This window comes from Prosopis cineraria, unplaced genomic scaffold (assembly GCF_029017545.1).
Source record: "Prosopis cineraria cultivar Desert tree isolate PC_DT_omini unplaced genomic scaffold, ASM2901754v1 PC8, whole genome shotgun sequence".
Lineage (NCBI taxonomy): Eukaryota > Viridiplantae > Streptophyta > Magnoliopsida > Fabales > Fabaceae > Prosopis > Prosopis cineraria.
The window spans coordinates 1,537,513-1,558,253 of NW_026555339.1; the positions used below are offsets into that span (position 1 = coordinate 1,537,513).

Here is a 20,741-nt window from a genome sequence, read left to right on the forward strand (position 1 = left end):
TTCACGATCAAGCAGGGCAAGGCCATTGCACTGGACATCGTGTCTGACAGATAGCAGAGGACGTAGCATACAAGGGCTTTACTACATCCACCAAGCCTGGAGACTGGTGCACGGCAATAAAGTCCTCCAACGTTTTGCTGGGCCCTGATTTTGAAGCGTGCATCACTGATTACTGTCTTTCCATGCTGGCCAACCCTTGCAGCTTCCAGGACGACCCTGATTCTGCGCGGCGATAGAGCCCCTGAGACCCGCAATCCGAATCACCAGCCAACCCCCAATCTGACGTTTATGCCTACGGCGTTTTGTTGCTGGAACTTCTGACGGGGAAGCCTCCTTCGGAGCACCCTTTATTGGTGCCCACCGATAGGGTGAGTTGGGTGAAATCCGTGCGGGAAGATAACGGAGGGAAAGACAACAGAATGGACATGCTTGTTGAGGTCGCTACTACTTGTAGCTTGACCTCCCCTGAGCAGAGGCCCACTATGTGGCAGGTCCTGAAAATGTTGCAGGAGATTAAAGAGATTGTATTATTGGAGGATAGTGCGCATTAGACCTGCACCCCACCATCTTGTATCGTCTTTTCTTTCGTTTTTGTTTAGTTATTACATGATATATATTGGATAGGGAAAAGTCGGTGTTAGCTAATGATTAGATTTGATGGGAAACTAAACATAAAATCCTGAGTCCATACGATGTTCTATCCCTTCAATTCCACTTTCTGGGCATTTGACTCTTGACAACAATGCGGGATGCAACTTGCTTAGCTTCTCGATTGATGGGCTTTTCTATTGGTTCCCTGTACTACCGGAAACACAATCTGTATTTGGGATGTGGTAAAATACGGTGAGAGATAGATACTACTTTATTATATCCGCGTGTTATTTAAATTCTAATTACATATTAAGTTCAATATTGTGAAATGAGCATTCTAATTTTATGATACAATCTTTATAGTGTTAAAAGTAGTTCATTATTTGGAATGCCTGATGTATTATATCGGTTGCGAATGATTGTTAAAATGGAATTTTTACTACTTTGTTTAAATAATCTTTAAATCGTTATATCGCTTTAGTTTAAGGGATGGCATCAGTGAGAAGAGTGAACCTATAACTTTAATTCAATTAGAGATGTAGAGGAAGGCCTAAGAGAACACTTTTTGGAGTTATTGAACGCGATCTCTTAATTAATAATATTTTTAAAACTTGATAAATGATATAGCACAATGGCGTCTTACATCCATGTAGCCGACCTCACCTAGTGGGATAACTGCTTGCTTGTTGTTGTTTAAATAATCTTTTAATAACTACTGCAATAATCTTCATTCTTCGGGATTGATGACTGTGCTTTGTTCCACGCCTGATTTTGTCTCGCTGTGAGGAAAATTCAATTGGTTTAGATTTTATTACATAATTGATTATTTGGATCCAAATTACATTTTGGCTTAAGCTGAAAAGAGTAGCTTTGGAGATTCAATCATACAGTTATTATTTGTTAGATATTTCACTTGCCAAATTTACCCTCAATCAAATACACTTTTCTTCTATCATATTCCAGCTGGGTCGCATCGTAGCATGAAGTCTGGGGCTTGAGCTGGGAGAAAATGGGAATTGCGATGGGGAGGGTGTGTTGTTATTTGGGCTTTCACGTTGGTGGTATAATGATATTATATACTTACACTTTAAAAAAGATCAAAATATTTAATTAAATTTCATCTTCAATAAAATAATTACTTTATTTTTAAATTAATTTTATTTTTTTATATTTCTCCTATTAAATACCTTACAATAAATATAAAATTATTATCAATAAGGACATTTTTTAAAAAGATAATGATTATACCTCAAAAGACTAAAATATTATATTTTTTAACATTCAAATTTCTCAAAAAATGCCTTACATTTTTAACTAGAGAGAGTACCACTTTATTAATTATATATACCTTTGATTTATTAGATACCTTGATTTAAAAAATGATTCAAACAAAAGTTAGACACCTGGTTCCCGTGAGGTTAAATTTGATCTATTTTTTTTACATAATTAAACTTATTAATATTACTAAATAATATAATTGAAAATTTCTAAATTTAAATTATATTTAATAATATTATATACTGTCATTATTTACATTTTAAAAAGCAGTGTCTCTTATTACAAAAAAAAAAATCTTTTATAATAATTTGTACATTTAAACTTGATTTTAACTCATTTATCCAGTTATATTTATTTTATCAAATGTAAGTTCAGAAAATATATAAAAATAGTTACAATATAATATGATCAATTATTATCAAAATTAATCATACTAATCAATTATTTCATAATTAATTTTACATAGCTGAAATCCACTAATAGTTCGGTTGTAACGATTTATATCTTTCCCACTGGAAAATATCAAGATAAGGGAATCTAATTCAAGATATAGAATGGCAGGAATAATTTCAAAACCTCTCACGGGCGAGCACGTGTATTATCCAAAAAAGCTACAAACGTGATAATATATCCTTCGTTTTAAAAAAAAAATAATATATTTTTTAAGAGATTGTGTGTTAAAAAATATAAAATATTTTAATATTTTAAAATGTAATCATTGTTCTTTTTTTAAGGGTGCTCCTAATGAATAAATTACTTTATATTTGTTTTAGAATAAAATACCTTATTAAATAAATATAGATATAAAAAGATAATATTAATTTAAAAATAAGTAACTGCTTCAATTATTGAGGGGTGAGATTCAATTAAAAATATTTTATTTTTTAATAGAGTGAGTAAATAATTTCAACAGATCATTTTGTAGGTTAATTTGACATAAGCACATCCTAAAATTAACATGCAACGTAATTGTTCTTTTTTTTTGTGGTCAAAATATGCAACGTTATTAGTGATTGTGATTGCTTCTTAAATTTATCAGCCCCTACCGTCTGTTTTAGGGGTAATTTTTGCCAAATTGTTGTTGGAGAATTTTCCGACGTTACTGCCATCATAATATTTTTTCGATCCAGGATAATTAAACGCAAATGACATTGATGGACACTGTCATCCCCATGAGAGTTCGTATTAATCTTCATTTGGAAATGGGTTTTAGTTATGGGTCAGTATGGGCTAAATTGGCTTAGTTTTGGACCAGAGGATGGGCCAACCCCAGGATAGAAGGAACCACACATATCATCCACGTTTCGCTGGAAAAAGGAGGATGATGGCAGCTGCTATGGCAGCGTAGAATATGCTAGAATGATCTAATTAGTCCGCAGCAGGGTGATTATATTTATATTTATTATTAAATTAAACTGAATGTTATTTCTACGGACACAACATTCTGTCCCTCTCCGTAAACTTGAATGAAAGCCCACACCTTTGATACAGAATCGTTCGAAGAGAAACCTAGAAAGCTGGGTATGGACACCGATATGATTGAGGCGGAGAAGGCGTCGCCTCAGGAGGTGGCGGTGTCTTCTAATTCCAGTCAGAATGACTTCATTCGAGATCTACTTACATTGGCACGGCAACTCATCGATCAAGGGAAGCCTTCACAAGCTCTCCATGCGGTAAACTTTATTCTTTTCCACACATTCTTTTAAATAACCCTTCTTCTTCTTCTTCTTCTTCTTCTTCTTCTTATTATTATTATTATTATTATTATTTGCTGCCTATTGATTGTTCTTCTCTTTTTGTTTCTTTTTTTTTCTCCAGTTTCCAAGCTCTATTTTCTTTTACTCTTTTTTTTTTTGGAGGTTATAATTCTTTATCTCTTCCCATATCAAGATATTCGAAGAGAGGAAATTTTCTTCCTTTGTTTACCTGATCTTTAATGTTCGCGCGGTAGAATGGCTCTTTTGAATTTTGTTTCTGAGTCATTGGTTGAAAGGGTTGTCATACATCCGGGGCTTTTGTTGCGGTAACATTCAAGTAGATTATCACGTTAGAAAGAATTGATTTTCCCCCATCTAAGGAACGATTGAACACTATGATTTGATAGCCTTCAAACAACCACACTGCTTTTGGAACCCTTGAATTTGGTGACTGGACTTCATAAGTGAGTTATGGTTCGATATCTTGGGCAAGACAGACTTGGGGCTGTAGTGACGATCATATCAACAAAATTTTGGAAAATAATTACTAGATCATGTATTACTGAAAATACATTAAGAAAGCCTGAGGCTATTTGATACGGTGGTGTTTTGCCAGTCATAAGTGACGTAGTGCAATATCTTGAAAGCCTACCAATAGAATGCCAACCTTATGCAAAATTTAGGGTAACTACGAATGCAATATCACGTTCTTAGATAACCTTGCTACCTAAATGGTTTCATGAGCACATAAAAAGATTTTGACTTTGAGGACTTGAAAAGATACTTTTTTGGATGGATGAAAATTCTAGTCACTTGGTAGCACATTCGACCCACCATTATGCATGATCATTCCAAATGCTTATAAGAATGACAACGATAAGTGTACGTCTAATCTGTTCTAGGGTCAAAAGTTTTCACCTCACGGCAGGTACCAAAGTTCTAAAGTTCCAACATAGCACTAATTAGATACATATTTTCCAGATCTGTGAGACACGCTAGACATGAATATGATTTCCAATAGAACAAAATTAAACCTTTATGGAAGTTAACTTCTGCAACACTGATTTTTACAGTGTTTATTCGTATGATAACTGGTGGCTTGTCAGATTATGCCTACATAAGACATTATCTGCCCCATTACTTCTTTTTTCAAATGTCGTGGATAGCTAACACGTCACATTATTGTTTTAGTAATTTCACGGTAGTTATCCTAGCCGTGTGTGACTACCGTTACAAGCTCTTTGTTGTACTCTATATATAATTGGGTGCTGACTAAGTGAAACATATAATGCCTTGGGGACGTTGCGAGCAGCTTTCTTTTTGTTTCTTTAGTCTTGACACTGTCAGTAAATGCCTTGGGGAATGAGCCAATTTTATTTTGGCTCCTACGCTCTAGAATCTAAATGATGATAATCAGCTACCCAAACAAATGAATAAAGGTGGTTGCCTGTTGTAATTCGTGAAACATAAAACTCTTCTATGAAAATTGTAAGATGCTTCTTTGGCAGGGGAGAAAAATTATTTGAAAGCGGTAAACCTGGAAGAGTCTTTTTGTTGGCTGATAATTACTTACTTTTGGAACAGGTGGTCCTTGCCATGAAGACCAAAGGTGGGAATGAAGCTGTCTTTCAGTTCTTAAACCGAGCTCGTGAGCTGTATAGAAGTAAACTGCGAGAGAATGCTGCCATTGATCAATTGGCTTCTTTATTTGCTGAGTGTGCCATTGCTGGAGCACTACCTATAAATATTGGAACATCTGCAAATAGCATTTCTCCTCCTTCAATTAGTCCTGATGTTCATGAGGCATCTATACTTGCAGAAACTGGGAGGATGCAAGTAGTATTGGATGCTGTTTCAGATGGGAGCAGCTTCATCTGTTTGAAGTGTGGGGGCCTTGTTAGCATCCATCGCAAAGAGGAGCACTATGCTCACTGGTGTTGTTAACTCTTTAGCGATGGGTGCCTTGGCGATGCCTTGTTTCTCTGTGCATCGTCACCGTGCTAAATTTGGTGGTTTCTTCATCTTAATGCGGGGAAGGTTTCAGTTTTTGGATGATTGCATCTGCGGGAGGAATTTATGGAACATCTTGCAGCCATGCGGGGGCATTAGGGGAATATTCGGCCAGCCATTCTCCATCCCTTTCCAAGACTTGAATCCTGCAAACCATGGTGATTGACTAGATAAGAGAGTCAAGTTAAGTAATGGCATCCTGTTGATAGGATTCGAGCCATGGTACTCGCGGATTTTGTATGTATGAATCGTAGGCGTGTATACATTTAAATAATTTTATATCACACTTGTCTTCTATTATACTGTAATTACTAATAATTTAAATAATGTTTGTATCGCACTTATCTTCAATTGTTGATTTCCCGCCATATCTCTCACCTTGCAAATGAGCATAACCATTAACATTATGGATACAATTGGAACCAGGACTAGCTTGGATGGTCTTTAGAGCAGGTTATTGATTCGTGCGCTCATTTTTGGTACATCAAAAAGAACATGTGGTGTCATTGAGAATTTTAATCATAATTGCAAAACAGAGTCTCCTATGTAACCAAATCAAACATCGTTGCACACAGGGCAGAGTGAATCCGCTTTGGTGGCGTCCGTTGTCTTCTTGTTGTTAACTATGCGATCATCAGAAACAATGCCCTTGTATGTACCTCTAAGCAACTTGATTCAGCTCTTTAGATTGATTGATGACCCTAGATAATTGCGTTTTTCAGTCAAGAGCCAGTTGACAAAACTAGCACCAACAATTTCATTTGAGAAGAGAGCAGAAGAGAAAAAAGAAATATTACTGTGATATATATAATAAGTGTAATATAGTTTCATATATTCATATTATTTTCTTTTAAATGTTGAATTATACAATGTAAGGAGGAAAAAAAAATAAACAACCGATTCTGGTTGGTTTAAGGCTTGAAAAGCCTCATGATGCTCAAATCTTTGCTAGAACTACATGGAAAAATAATTTTGAACATAAGCTTTCAATGATTTCAAATATCTAGTCAACCATTAAAAACAGTTTTGATTAGTTGTCGCTGCCTGGGATTTCTTTTTTAATGACCTGCAACTGCGTGGGATGGCTCAATAACCCAAAATGAATGCCATTAACTTCACACACTATTCGTTAATTAATTATTACCATATCTATGCATCATATATCATACGCTTATAACATATTTTGCCACCTATAGATCATGAACTATATGATAATCTCGAATTTCACGTAATATATGAAAATTATGCATAGTTATCTATAAGATAAAATAAAATAGTGCGTTGGAAAAAATTGATATTATTTTTTCGCCAATCGTAACCAAACAATAACAAAGATAACAATTCTTATCATACACTTGAATATATAAGCAGTAAACTTAAGCGAGCCAAGCTACAAAGTGACATGACAACTGACAGCTATGGAGTGATTGGCGATGCGGCCTCATCAACATCACCATTTTAACTTATTTTGGTTGAAAAAACACACATTTTAATCTTTATATTTTACCTGTATTTTATTATAAATTTTTAATTTTTTAATATTTTTAATATTTTTAATATTTATTTTTTAATATTTTAAATTCTTAAATAAATAAAATATAGGGTTTTAAAATACTAAAAATAAAAATATGAAGATTTAAAATATTAAAAAAATATAAAAATTTATAATAAAATATAAGTAAAGTGTAGGAATAAAAGGTTTTTTTTTTTGAATAATATGAGGAGCATTTTCATTCAAAATAAAACATAGTACGAACAGGGAGAAAGCTAAACATGAAATATGAAAAGCATCATTTTAATATATTTAAGCTAGATCAATGATTTAAATGGCCCGAGATTATTTAGATTGAATTTAAAATATCACACCTTATCTAAAAAGCTTATACAACTAAACTTAGCCCTAATACTTTTGAGTTTTGTATTTATTTGGGCTAATTTGAATACTCAAAATTTTTTAAAAATATCTTTTTTTATTTTTTTGAATCAATTTTAATTTTTAAGTAACTTCATTAAGTATAAAATATTATTTTAATTTTACAATAATGAAAGAAAAAATAATAACTTATTAACTTTATACTTAAGTAACTCTGTTATTGTTTTACTGTATTGTATATAATTTATTCATGAATATTTTTTTTACTTTCAAATTAATGTTTTAATTATTTAAATATTATTTTTATCATGGCCATATATAAATTCTTTATATATTTTAATCAAATTGATCTCAATTCAATCACAATTAAACCATTAACTTAAAATGATTGCTAGTTCAAAATTTTCAATAACTTTTTAATAAACTATACTTTTTGTTTTTAAGAATATGAAAAAAATAATTGTCATTATTATATATAAAACAAAATTATTTAATTATAAAAATATTTTTTTAAAATTATATTTTAAAATTTTTATATTGTTTAACTCCTACATATAAGAGTTATTTACTCTAATTTATTTTTAATTTTAATCAAGTTTGGCATAGACGATAACCGAATGATTATTCAAAAATATTATTATATTTATTATATTTATCTAGTAGTAAAGTTGACAATTCTTAGACATCCAAATTTTATTTTTAAAATTATTTTTAATTTAATTTTTCTAATTTAAAAGTAATTATTTTATTTTATAAAAAATATAAAATATATATTGCTGGATATATATAGGGCTCAACTTTTTTTTTAAGAAATGAGTGGGTTTTAAAATTTAAAAATTGACATTAAAATATATTTTAAATATTATTTTAAGATATTTTATTAATTAAAAATAAAAAATATGAGAATATAAATATTTTTATTTTTTAAAAATAAATATAATAATATGCTTAAGTATATGATATTTTAACAACATAAAATTCAAAAAATTAATTAATATTTATTACATTTTATATATTTTTAATTATTATTATTTTGTTTTTTTCTCTGCTCAAATGCTTTCAGACCTGATCAGTCCAAATATTTTAAAAATATTATTTTTATCAGGTTCGATTCTAAATTGGTCGGGCGGGATGGGTTGACCCGTCGTCCGGACTACGGGCTCGAATTTAAGCGAGGAAAAATCCCGGGGATGCAAAATCAGAATCGTTTGACCCTTCCTCCCTCGCTTGTCATCTGGATGCGATAATATCGAAGGAAGGAGAAGACTCAGAATTGTCCTCGTATCTCAGCTGCCTTTACTGTTTTACCCGTAACAATCCCCAGGTAAGTTCATTGTCGACAAAAGTGCTGGCCTTAGACTGGATCTATTGCGGATTGTTTCCATTTGCTTCGTGCCATTGATATCTTCTAAGTTCCGTCACGCGGATTCCCAAAGCTCCAAACCTTCTTGTTTTTATGCCTTGCATCGCACTAAATATAAATCAGGGAGATTAGTGTGAACATCCGTAATTTTACGTTTTCGGATGTATCATGCATGTAAATTGCGATAAATGGTTATGGATTGAATTGGGGTAGTTTATATTTGAGTAAGGAAAAGGGCTTTGAGTTTCATGGAGACAAACTTGATATAGATGTGTGTGGATGGTTCTTGGCTGGCCGCCATTTGGCCTTCGGTGGGTGGAATGCTGGTTCTATACTCCTATTGCTCCCGTTTTTGAAGTTATTACTTTGGAGCGTTAGTAAAGATGTAGATTTTCGGAGGAACCTATGTGCCATTATGCCATATATGGTTGTTGTAAATTTCGGGGCTGTTCTCCTTGTCCAGTCAGACTCTGATTTGATATGATCCCAAATGAAGCATTTTCTTTTTATAGTATAGTTCTAATTATGGCTGCTGATGAAAATCTAAGCTATTATTCTGAATGGCTTGAACGCAAGTTTTAAACCCGGCTAGATGAAGTTCTATCTGATTGCACTTCCTTTCCTTTAAAGAGGCAAGGGATCATTTTGATACGAAATGCTCTGGTATCTGATGTTTATTCGTGCAGTTGTGCTTCCAACTATAAAGAATTTGCATCACTTTATCTGCAAATTATGTTATGTTTGTCAACTTATGCTTTTTGTAAGATGTAGTGGCGATGCTTTATGTTCAATTCTTCATCTGTTTGTTCTTTATACTGCTCGTGATTGTTTAACGTGTTTATGATTTTACGATCAAGTAATAGATTTGTAATTGTCTTGGTGTATGCAGCATACAGCTGCTGTATCCATAATATATGGTACTTTGAAAGTCTAGGAAGTTGACTAGCAGGACTACTGCCAAATTCAAGAATGACGTTCAAGGCTTCTTTCTTTATTTGAGATATTGAGAATACGATGGCCTCATCAGTCCTAAATTTTATAAACACTACATTAGACTGGGTAACATTGGCTTTAGATGCTCCTTCAGCACGAGCTGTAGTTTTTGGTTTTCATATTGGCGGTAATCTTTAATATCTGACTGGAATATCCTCACCTTATGGCTGATTACTAAGTTATCAATTGATTCACCTTTATTACTATCTTCTCTTTGAAGGGCATTTATTTGTGGAAGTTCTTCTTCTGGTAGTCATCCTTTTCCTGCTTTCCCAAAAAAGTTACAAGCCTCCTAAACGGCCCTTAACCGAAAAGGTTAGATCGACTGTATTTTTTTCAATTCATCAAATGTTGTATTTGTTTATGTGTGCGTTTATTTATGAAATTTGTGAATTTGTTGTCTGTATTTATTACTTCTGTTTACTTGCCAGTGAAAGTTTCAGTATTGTATAGTTTATAAGTGGCCCATACAAATCTGTTGTGTGAAATTTTTTTTACATCTGGTAGATTATAAATTATGATTTTCAATAAAATACATTTAATTTGGCCACTCCATTAACTTTAGGAGCATTTTCCTCATTATGTTCTTGTAAAGATAGGATCAGTATGTTGCAAATTTGAATAGTTGTTCTATCAATTAAAATTTCAAGTTTATATAGAGGTTTGGCTAATGTGGTTTATAGTAGTTCTAGTGATCTAGGATAGGCGTATCTCTTATCATCATTTGTGAACTTTCTAGAACTTTCAAGGTTGATAATCCTCCAGGTTTCCTGTACATGTAAATGGAAGCTGCTTTGCAGAACTGGACTTCTTAATTTTTCCCTCATGATTTGTCTGAGTGGTCTGGTCTTATTACATGAAAGGTTCCATGTAAGCTCTTGACAGAAGCTTGATTGATAGCTTCATTGTCCACGCGCTTGGGCTTTCAGGATGATTGTTCATGTTGTTGGGTTCTTTTTAGATGACATGATCTATTCTGTATCTAATGGAATTGTGATTGGATGTTTAGGTCTGGTATAAGGTTGGTAGATTTGAATGACATATTAGTTTGTTCTTTGTTGACTTGGAAATGCAATCGATGGATTTATGAAGATGTTGATTTCTTGATGAGGGAACCGTGTAGGATTCTGTTTCAAACTTTCCTTCCTATTCACCTTTTTCTTTCAATGGCCATGCCCTTCATTGCTTTCAGTGTACTTTACATGGACTTCTGGTTTGTAATTCTTCTCTCACCTTGTATAAGGTGCTTGTTCATGTTTATGTTCTGTCTATTACATATTGTTTTACATCACTTACTGCTCTTGAATAGGTTGATACACTTCGCTCTTTAGAGGGAAAAAAAAATGCTGCAATCTTAAGATGGAGATTGGCAGATTGTGCTAGTATGTTCCATAGGGAATCCCTACATATTTTGTCATTTTCCAGGATAAACTTAATCTATTGAGTGTCTATTTATGATTTTGAAGCCCTCAGGCTGCTTTTCAAGATAATGTTTCAAAAATACTGGTGGAAGTCAAATAATTTTACTCATTATTATATTATTACCTTAACATTATTGGAGTACATGCCTAATATCTGCAGGAAATAGATGAGCTGTGCGATGACTGGGTTCCAGAACCCCTTATTCCTCATCTGAGTAAAGAGATGCAGTATGAATCACCAGTGCTAGAGAGGTGACTGATTTTTCTTGAGGGAAATCTCATTTATGTTCATGATTTTTATATGTTTGAACATATTATATTATGTTTTTATTTCTTGTTTGTTTTGTTGATTGAACGTATAAGATTATCTAAAGTCCTGACAGGTAAATGTCATGATATGCATTCATTGTTATGTTAGTTATAAGATTATCGGGAAAAAATAGGAAATTTTAATTACCTTGTATCTTCCTACTGTTGAGATGAGTTATGTTTCTTGCAGTGCTGCAGGGCCACATGCCATAATTAATGGTAAAGGTGTTGTGAATTTTGCTTCAGCAAACTACCTTGGGTTGATAGGTCATAAAAAGCTACTCGTAAGAAAATTTTCCTTGTATCACTGATAAATTTTGCTCTTTTGAGTACTTCTTTAAAGCAGTGCATTGATTGCAACTTTCTAATTTCAGGAGTCATGCTCTTCTGCTCTTGAGAAATATGGTGTTGGTTCTTGTGGTCCTCGTGGGTTTTATGGAACAATTGGTAAGGTTCATTGTTAAAGTAGATTCAAAATAATTTTAAAAAAAGTTTTTTTTTTAAACAAAGTTCTTTACTGGTAAATAATTGTTCTTTTATATCTCTTTTCTTCTCCTCAGATGTGCACCTTGACTGTGAAGCCAGAATAGCTAAGTTTTTGGGAACCCCTGATTCAATTCTCTACTCCTATGGACTTTCCACCATGTTCAGTGCAATTCCTGCTTTCTCAAAAAAAGGAGATATTATTGTTGTGTAAGCATAAACTCTGTCTTTGACTATCAGCTATGTGGTTCCGTCCAGTTTTTCTGCCTTTTTTGACGATTAAAGAGTGGTGCTAGCCAAACATAGCTGGTGTTCTGGCTGAGCAGTTTTATCTCAATTTTTTGGGTCAAAGTGGTTTATTTCTTAATTCTCCTGCTTCTTTATGCTGATATGATAACAATAACGTAAGAGTTGACATTGATTGTGTCTAGGACAGTTAAAAGCCCTAGTTAAAATGCCAATTAATATAATAAAGCAGTCTAGTTGACGCATTAAACTCTGATGTTCTGATGAAGTCTAGTTGAATGATTTGCTCTTGGGTTTTCCATTTTAAACTCACAATTTTTATATTCTCAACTATTTGGTACACATTTGAAGCTTTTATAGCTAGTTCTTGTAATATTGAGGGTTTAAGTTTTGCATACAAGGGGTTCTTTTACAGGGATGAAGGAGTCCACTGGGGGATACAGAATGGGCTTTATCTTTCTAGAAGCACGGTGGTGTATTTCAAGCACAATGACATGAATTCTTTAAGAGAAACTCTTGAGAAAATTAGTACAAAAAGCAAGAGAGCCAAGAAAGTGAGGCGCTATATTGTTATTGAAGCTGTCTACCAGGTAGATCTCGTCTTTCTTGCATTGCACCTTAACTTTACACTTGTAACTTGTGTGTTTCTATCTATACATCCTACATAATCAGCCATCATAAAGAGAGGATGCATGTTCTAGTATTCAGATATGGTGGCTGCTTGCATTGTTGGCTTCTTGTTGCATGTTGTAAGTCATCCTATATGAATGAATGATATATATATTAACCATGATAGTGGGATGACCTAACAATTAGCATGGGATGGTCAGTAAGAAGCATGCTCTGATTTAGATTCAAATGGCCTTTTCTGGTCTGATGATGTTTCAAGCTCACAATTCTGCCTTGTTCTAATTTTTTTTTGTGGCTATTCTTGCTTCTTCAAGTGGTCACTATGGGGCCATGAATACTAAATTTGTATGTGGAATAATAACTGTTGCTATTAGATCTGCGTCTATCACAATGCCACTGTCGCAAGAACAAGTACTGCTTACCTGGGCTTTCTTATTCATATTTAACTGTAAAAATTCTTTTCACAGCAGTTCCTATACTAGCATCAGTCAATGAACGCTAAACTTGTTTGACCTGTGCCTATTAACAACCTTTTCTTTTCCATAAAATTTTCAGAATTCTGGCCAAATTGCACCCTTAGATGAGATCATTATGTTGAAGGAGAAATACCGTTTTCGTGTTTTGTTAGATGAGAGCAACTCAATTGGTGTGCTTGGAAGTACGGGAAGAGGTCTCACTGAATTTTATAAAGTTCCAGTATGTGACGAAAATCTCTCATTTTGTCCCTTCCTTCCTCTCTTTAGGTGCAGGTGTATGTGTACCGAATGCAAGTGTTTATACATTCTGAATTGCAATGTCATGTGTGATTTATGGTTATGCATTGCAGGTTGAGAAGTTAGATATTATAACTGCTGCTATGGGACATGCATTAGCCACAGAAGGAGGATTCTGCACTGGAAGTGGAAGAGTTATAGATCACCAAGTAAGGAAGTGTCCTATTTGAATGATAGCACTATTAGTAATAGGTTTGATTTTTAACTTGATGACAACAATAAAGAAGTAAGAGAATCAATGATTTATTTCTTAAGCTGTTATTTACCAAATTTTTCCTTCCGTTTTTTTTTTTTTTTTATCTTCCTGAATAATGACTTATAAAGTGCAAAAATTGTGTGTCATCTGACGAGTTTCCACCGGACGTTATATATTTGATACCAGATTTTATAATCCTTTCTAAAGCACTAATATTTTGACATGTTTTCTGTCTTTGCAGCGACTGAGTAGTTCTGGCTATGTCTTTTCTGCTTCACTTCCCCCGTATCTTGCTAGTGCTGCAATCACAGCTATTGACATTTTGGAGGAAAGTCCCAATCTGATTACTAGGCTGAAAAATAATATTTCTATATTGCGGAAAGGTAGTTCCTGCTCTCCCTGCCTTGAAAAGTGCCCACCTTCTAGATTTTTATGTGGCATCTGGCTGTTTAACGTCTGCTTGCGCATGCGTGTTTAGACCATTGATTTTGTTTTCGACATTCACTGCGCTACTATTGCAGGATTATCGAAGATAACAGGCTTAACAATAGCAAGTAATCCAGAGTCGCCGATTGTTTATTTGAGATTAGAGAAGTCTACCGGTTCCATGAAAGATGACCTGTCTTTGCTTGAAGATATTGCCGAGCGTGTAAGGGATGTTGTTTGACAATGAAATGCCTTAGTGCCAGTTTTGCTTGTGCCTAATGGATGTGTATTTTTACAGGTTTTGAAAGAAGATTCTGTATTTGTGGTCACTTCCAAGAGATCAACGTTGGACACATGTCGATTGCCTGTCGGAATCAGATTATTTGTCTCTGCAGCGCATTCAGAATCCGATCTTCACAAGGCATCTGAATCATTGAAAAGGGTTGCAGCATTATTGCTTAGTGGTCGTCATTGAACGTGGCACATCTCTCCTGTCCTCTTGCTGTATGTACTGAAACCTCTAAACATCAAATACCGTCGATGGCTTGTTGAGCGATTTTGCAATGGAGGCCAATCAGAAAAAAAGGGGGAGCTTCTGTACTTGTTGATAATTTATGCAAATTTTAAAATTTGATATTTCATGGTATCAATTTTTGTGTTTCCTGATGACTTCAGATGTAGAATGAGAGTACATGGCTTCTAATCATGAGCAGATGGTAATAGGCCTAATAAAGAATAACATCCAGTAATGTCGCTGCTTTTCTCCTGATGATATTATATTTTGTTAAAAAATGACAATAAATATAAGGAATTGCCCTTAACTAAAAGATTAAAAATACTAAAATGCTTAGCCAAAATTTTTTTTCCTCCTTCATTCAGTTCGCTCCTCCTTCTTCACTGGCGCTCGCCCACCCTAGAATGCTCTTCCCTTTAAAAAAAAAAAAACAAAAATGAAAGATGAGAACAGAACTTTCTACGTTGTTGAGGAAAAGCACAACCAGACAGACCCATCACCAGAAATACAATCCTTCCATTGGTCTGCTTTCTAGGAATCGAAGGTGGCTTAAGGTTATGTTATGACTCATGCCTAAGATCTGTACGTTAATGATATAAAATGACCTATAATTGTGTATGTTTTTTAATTTTATTTTGTGACGCGCAGGCAATAACCATGTTAACACTTATTTATTCTTTGACCATAATCAACACGTGATAAGGCTTTGATTATTTTTATCAAGTTGTTGCCGTATCAGTGTAGTAATATTTTTTTTTTTGTAAAGATAGGGTGGAAAGATCTCCACTTAGTCGGTCCTCCATATGACGCTGAAAAGATTTAGAATAATGGAATAATTTTGTTCTTGTACGATATTTATGGAACCATTAAATTAATGAAACCGAATTTCTCCTTTCCAGATTAAGTCTCCTATAATTCAAGAGTCTGTGTTGTCGTCGCCATCAACGTAAATCAGCAGAGAATGTGTATTACAGTTTATACATCAGAATGCATGCATTGGTTTCCTAATAATATCTAAGAACAAATTTAACAGTGAAGGATTTTTCTCCCAAAAAATGATAGGGAGTAGAAGGAAAAAGATCAAATTTAATATGACAGTTGGTTTGGCTAATATGTGGAAGACAGGGAAGTTAGAGCCTTCGCAATGTGTGGCAGCTAACTGTTCCATGGACATGAACCGGTTTCTGGGTATACTAGGAATTAGAAACCAGCCAGAATAAAGCATCTGAAGCGGCTCATGGCTGCGCTAGAACCATTAGTTAAAATAATAATAATAATTTGGCTGTACTAAAATCTCACTGAGATCATGAGAAACAGCAAAAACACATGCCACCACTTGAGCCACTGAAGCTAGCTAGAATGGTGAGCTTGTGACATTTTGGGAACGATCCAAGACGATTTCAAATAGATCAGCCTCAGAGTCATAATCAAGATCTACGACCCCATTATTAAAGTGGCTTCCTTTGGGGATGGCCACATTAAGCCACTGAGAATCAATTCTTCCAATAGAAAAGAGCTCTTTGCTATCTTCGTAGCCCAGGGTGGCCGTAGCAAGATTATTTACTAGAGGGGCTATAAAGCATGGATTAAGCGTTCTCTGTGCATTTGCAGCTCCATACTTGAATGCACATTGCCCAAAATTCACCAACACCGTCATGTCTATATTTGCAGCTAACGTTGGATAGAGTGGTGTCTCAAATTCCTCTGAATAGCATTGGATTACATGCACCAATTCAGATCCCATCGTGAAAAAAACCTTCTTCAGCCTCGGATCATATCGGCAACCTATTACTTTCTCACTTTCAACCCACCCTACCTTCTCTGATTCCATTACCAGTTTAGTTCCTGAAAGATTCATATCCAAAAATTACATTTTTGGATGTTTGGTATAGCATCAATGGCTCCAATCCAAATAGACAACATGAAACAAAAGTTTTATATCCTAAAAATACAGTAATATACTCATGGCTAATATGGACGTTGAAAGCAGCAACAAGGACGTGACGTTTACCTTCAAGATAGACAGAACCGTTTGAGTTGAACCCGATGCTCCCTGCGTAGCTGCCTGGAGCTCTGGAGGGAACAAAGCGTCCTGTTGTTAACCCCACTGAGAACATTGCAGGTTCACGCTTTCCCTCCTCTTTACCTTGGTCTCTCATTACTTCAATGTGGTTCCCTTTAGAATTTGAATTGTGTTGAATGAGTTTAATACTCTCCCCTTTTTTATTCTTTCCATTCCATTCATAATCATCGGCACCCGAAGCGTGCAGAACCGTGACTTCAAAATAAGCTTCTTGCGGGAAAGAGTAGTTTCCTAAAGGAGGACCGGGCAGAGGCAGAGCCGTCCTTGTGGCCGAGAATATACTCACAGAAGGATTATTTGAATGAATCCTTTTGAGGCCAGGGTTCAATCTTATCTTCTGCATGAAATCAATCGATCCCTGATACACTTCCCAGCTTATCTCAGCCTCTGTTTCTTCACTTGCGTGATCACCTGAAACAGAACCGCGCACTCCCAAACCCAAAAGACTTGTTCTTTTTGAAGGAGACGACCCGCAGGTCTTGTGGTCCACGAAAGCAAATCGAGACCATGCATCTTCCACAGCATCAGCAGCCAGCGAGGGATGATCAGACCAGTTGAACAAGAGTTTTGCAGAGACCCCACCACCAAACTCATGATAATTCCCCTGATGGAGTCTCGCATTACCAGATTGCAGACTAACTGGTTCGACGAAAGTTCAACATTGTTTGCGATAACACCAACGCCAAATACAAACCAAAAGAAGAGTTGAAACACATCCCGACAAGCCCGCCACCACCGCAACATGGACCCATTCCCTCATCTTCTTAGATTTTTATGCATCGATCGTCCTTATTCATACAGGGAGAAAGCTCAAGAAGAAAATATTAAAGAGGGAAGAGAAGCTTTATAGAAGGGTTTGGCTAAGAGTGGTTCAATCAGTTAGGCATGCAGGAGGAAGAGGTGCGAGGTGGGATTCGCACAAGCGCGAAGTTGCGTTTCTCTGATGAGAGTAGGATTTTATTGTCAGTTTCACGGAGTTTAATAAATGGAAACCGAATCAAGTACATGTGGCATATATGGTAACAAGTTGGGTCTCTTGGACATCATTTCAGGTTTGATTCTGAAAAGTGTGTATAAAAAATATTATTTAAAAGAGAATAATCGTTTAAAAAATGTTTAAATTTTTCAGAGATTAAGCTCATGACTATGGATTGTAGGGAGACCTTGGGTAGGGGGAAAAAAAATAGAAACCGACAATGTTGCTCTCGTTAATAAGTAATGACGCGTTTGTTGGTTTGTTGTGTTGTGTTTTCCAAATGGAGAGAGAATAAGGATCGCCAAAGTTGTGCTTTCCATTACCGGGCCTGAAATTCAATGCCCCGACTGTGGTTAGTGGAGATGATTCCCGCACATAAATCAGAATATTAAATTTTTAATTTATTTATTAATATAATAAAATAAAAAAGGATGCTTTATCGATCCTCTTGCTTTTGGCAGCGTAGTTTTCAATCACTTGCTCCTAAAAAGCAAGGTTCACGTGCAAAACTAAGCTGTTTGCTGACATTTGGGTTCATTCATAATTTACAAGCTTAAACTTAAATATCCTGTTCAGTGACATTTTAATGGTCTTTTTTGGTTATTCCACAGTCTTAACATGGTGGTGATTAGGAAAATGTTGATGTTTAAATAGCTGGAAAACAAATGAAACTGAAATTAAACAGAGGGAAATTATGAAAGTATTGCTTCCTTGACTTTGAGTGATAAAAGATGTAGCTTCACCTTCAAAAGCACTCACTTTGATGCCACTAAGTCAGTTGAAAATTGAAACAATTCATATTTTAATAGAAGCATGGAAAGATTTGATTAAATTTCAGGTCGTTTTAAAATTAAAATGGAAAGATTTGATTTATTCCATTTAGTGAGGCTTTCTGTGAGCATGTCCGAATCTACAAGCAACAGTGCGTCTCCACTAAACTGCAATGCCTTAAATTATTGAAATCTACAAGCAAGATTCTGGAAATATTACAAATATATATATATATTTATATATATGCAAGTTTCTTTTTCAATGTAAATTTGTTTATAGTTTACGCAATCTTGATCCATTTTAAGATTAGATTGCTAAAAATAAAGAGCTTTGATTTATTAATTAGTATTTCTTGCTATATCATACGCTTGTCTTATTTTATTTACCAACCTTGGTCATTGACCTACCGTTTTATTCCTGTTTTTATTTTCACTTTCATTTTATCATTGTTCACGTAATATTGTTTTATAAAAGCCTAAAAATATAGATGGGCAATAGAGAATCACTAAACGTTAAAAAAAAAAAAATGGATGTAAAAAATAATGGAAATGTGAGGACCCTTCAATTGATTTCATGGTCTATTTTGTGAGCAGGAGAGAGAGCTGAACGCTAATGGAGAGTTAGGGATTATGGGCCAAAAAAAAAAAACAGAGACTAGGCTTAATTCGGTCACAATAAAATTAAACTAGTTAGTTTCTGAAAAGTTAAGGTTGTTATCGGAAGCTCTTCGAAGAAAATGAAAATCGAATTAGAAATGAAATTGGAAAAGAAAAATAAATTGGATTTAAAAATATAATTTGATATACTGAAAAATTTAAATGGAATCCTTGTATAAAAAAGTGCTATATACTAAATTTCAGTGAACCAAACATGCCCTGAGTTTTTTTAGTCATGAAAAAAAAAAAAAACGATGCCAATAAACCCTACCACTACTGTGGGGAGAAAATAACCTCCCTACACTCTCAAGTATTAAATAAATTAAGATAAAATAGCAATCATGGATTTCAATAATAAATTAATATCAATCAATGATCAATTAATTTTAAAATGATATTGCAATCTCTTGATTCTTAATTAATATTAATTTTTAAAGTCAAAATTTCAAACTATCCTTTTAGTTAAAAAAAATTGATTTAGATGGCTAGTCATAAAAGCTCCAACATCGGCAACATTTTTATTCAAGAAATAATTAATTTAGATGGCTAAGTAAGAATTGATTTCTAACCACTTTCGTGCCATAACATGACGATATGTTGTTAATTTTTAAATAAAACTTGTCATTTTACAAATGTTACTTGTTAATTTGACATGAACAAATACAATTTGAGAGCTTTAAAATTTCACGTATTTTATTTGTTAAAAATTCAAATATACGGTTGTTAATCACGAATGGGTTGTTGTCAAAGCTAAAATGAATACTTATTAATAAATGATTAACACATACAATTAAACTCATCCTATCAATTTTTTTAAGTTGTTAAAACCACAAAATAGATTATTGTTAATTTCATGTTGTGAAAACTTAAATATATACTTGTTAATGAAGGATTAACACATACAATTAAGCCATCCAATCCATTTTTCTAGTCTGTTAAAATTTGAATGGAGTATTGTTAATTTAGAATAAATTATTTTCAAAACCCGAATAGATACTTATACTTTATGATTAAAAGCATGAGTCTAATGGACTTTGCTTTCCTGGCTTGTTAAATATAAAATAGATTGATGTTAATTTAGAATAAATTATTATTAAAATTTAAATTGATACTTGTTGATGAATGACTAATACATATAATTATGCTCATCCTATATGCTTTTTTAATTTGTTAAAGTTTGAATGAACTGTTGTTAATTTAAAATAAATTGTTATCAAAATAAGAATATATATTTATTGATAAAAGACTAACATGTATAATTATGATTATCTTACTTTTTTTTTTAGCTTGTTAAAGCCAAAATGGACTATTATTAATTATGAATAGTTTTTTTTATATAGTTATTCCATTTGACCTATGTTTTTAATTATCAGCATCAAGCATTCATTCAGGCTTTGACAATAATTCATTTCAAATTAACAATAATTTATTTGAACTTTAACAAGTTATGAA

General features: G+C 33.8%; 4 protein-coding genes across 6 annotated transcripts in view; 3 read left to right on the top strand and 1 right to left on the bottom strand.

Annotated features, from left to right (window-relative positions):
* LOC129318304 (probable inactive receptor kinase At5g67200) overlaps positions 1–551 on the top strand; it is a 1,102-nt gene extending 551 nt beyond the window's left edge. The window contains exons 2-3 of the mRNA XM_054963034.1: positions 51–174; positions 268–551. Coding sequence (XP_054819009.1) covers positions 51–174; positions 268–551 — 408 coding nt within the window. The remainder of the gene's footprint in view (positions 1–50; positions 175–267) is intronic.
* Positions 552–3,213: 2,662 nt separating this feature from the next.
* LOC129318733 (uncharacterized) lies at positions 3,214–5,944 on the top strand. The gene is made up of 2 exons (XM_054963665.1): positions 3,214–3,542; positions 5,151–5,944. The coding sequence occupies exons 1-2, from the start codon at positions 3,336–3,338 to the stop codon at positions 5,508–5,510; spliced, it is 567 nt and encodes a 188-aa protein (XP_054819640.1). The 5' UTR covers positions 3,214–3,335; the 3' UTR covers positions 5,511–5,944.
* A 2,668-nt stretch (positions 5,945–8,612) lies between these two features.
* LOC129318480 (long chain base biosynthesis protein 1-like) lies at positions 8,613–15,038 on the top strand. 3 transcript variants are annotated; one of them, XM_054963270.1, is made up of 13 exons: positions 8,613–8,773; positions 9,702–9,932; positions 10,026–10,120; positions 11,387–11,478; positions 11,726–11,819; positions 11,910–11,982; positions 12,096–12,228; positions 12,680–12,854; positions 13,450–13,590; positions 13,721–13,816; positions 14,105–14,246; positions 14,385–14,512; positions 14,588–15,038. In XM_054963270.1, the coding sequence occupies exons 2-13, from the start codon at positions 9,827–9,829 to the stop codon at positions 14,762–14,764; spliced, it is 1,452 nt and encodes a 483-aa protein (XP_054819245.1). In that variant the 5' UTR covers positions 8,613–8,773; positions 9,702–9,826; the 3' UTR covers positions 14,765–15,038. The 3 variants fall into 3 exon arrangements, with proteins under 3 accessions (XP_054819245.1, XP_054819247.1, XP_054819246.1); XM_054963272.1 differs by lacking the exons at positions 8,613–8,773; positions 9,702–9,932 and adding an exon at positions 10,898–11,018 and having other exon boundaries at positions 10,041–10,120; XM_054963271.1 differs by lacking the exons at positions 8,613–8,773; positions 9,702–9,932; positions 10,026–10,120 and adding an exon at positions 10,154–11,018.
* A 761-nt stretch (positions 15,039–15,799) lies between these two features.
* On the bottom strand, positions 15,800–17,882 carry LOC129317058 (protein SSH4-like). The gene is made up of 2 exons (XM_054961393.1): positions 16,815–17,882; positions 15,800–16,648 (listed from the first exon to the last, which is right to left on the bottom strand). Exons 1-2 carry the CDS (start codon positions 17,227–17,229, stop codon positions 16,158–16,160), a joined length of 906 nt encoding a protein of 301 aa, XP_054817368.1. The 5' UTR covers positions 17,230–17,882; the 3' UTR covers positions 15,800–16,157.
* Between the last annotated feature and the right edge of the window lie 2,859 nt (positions 17,883–20,741).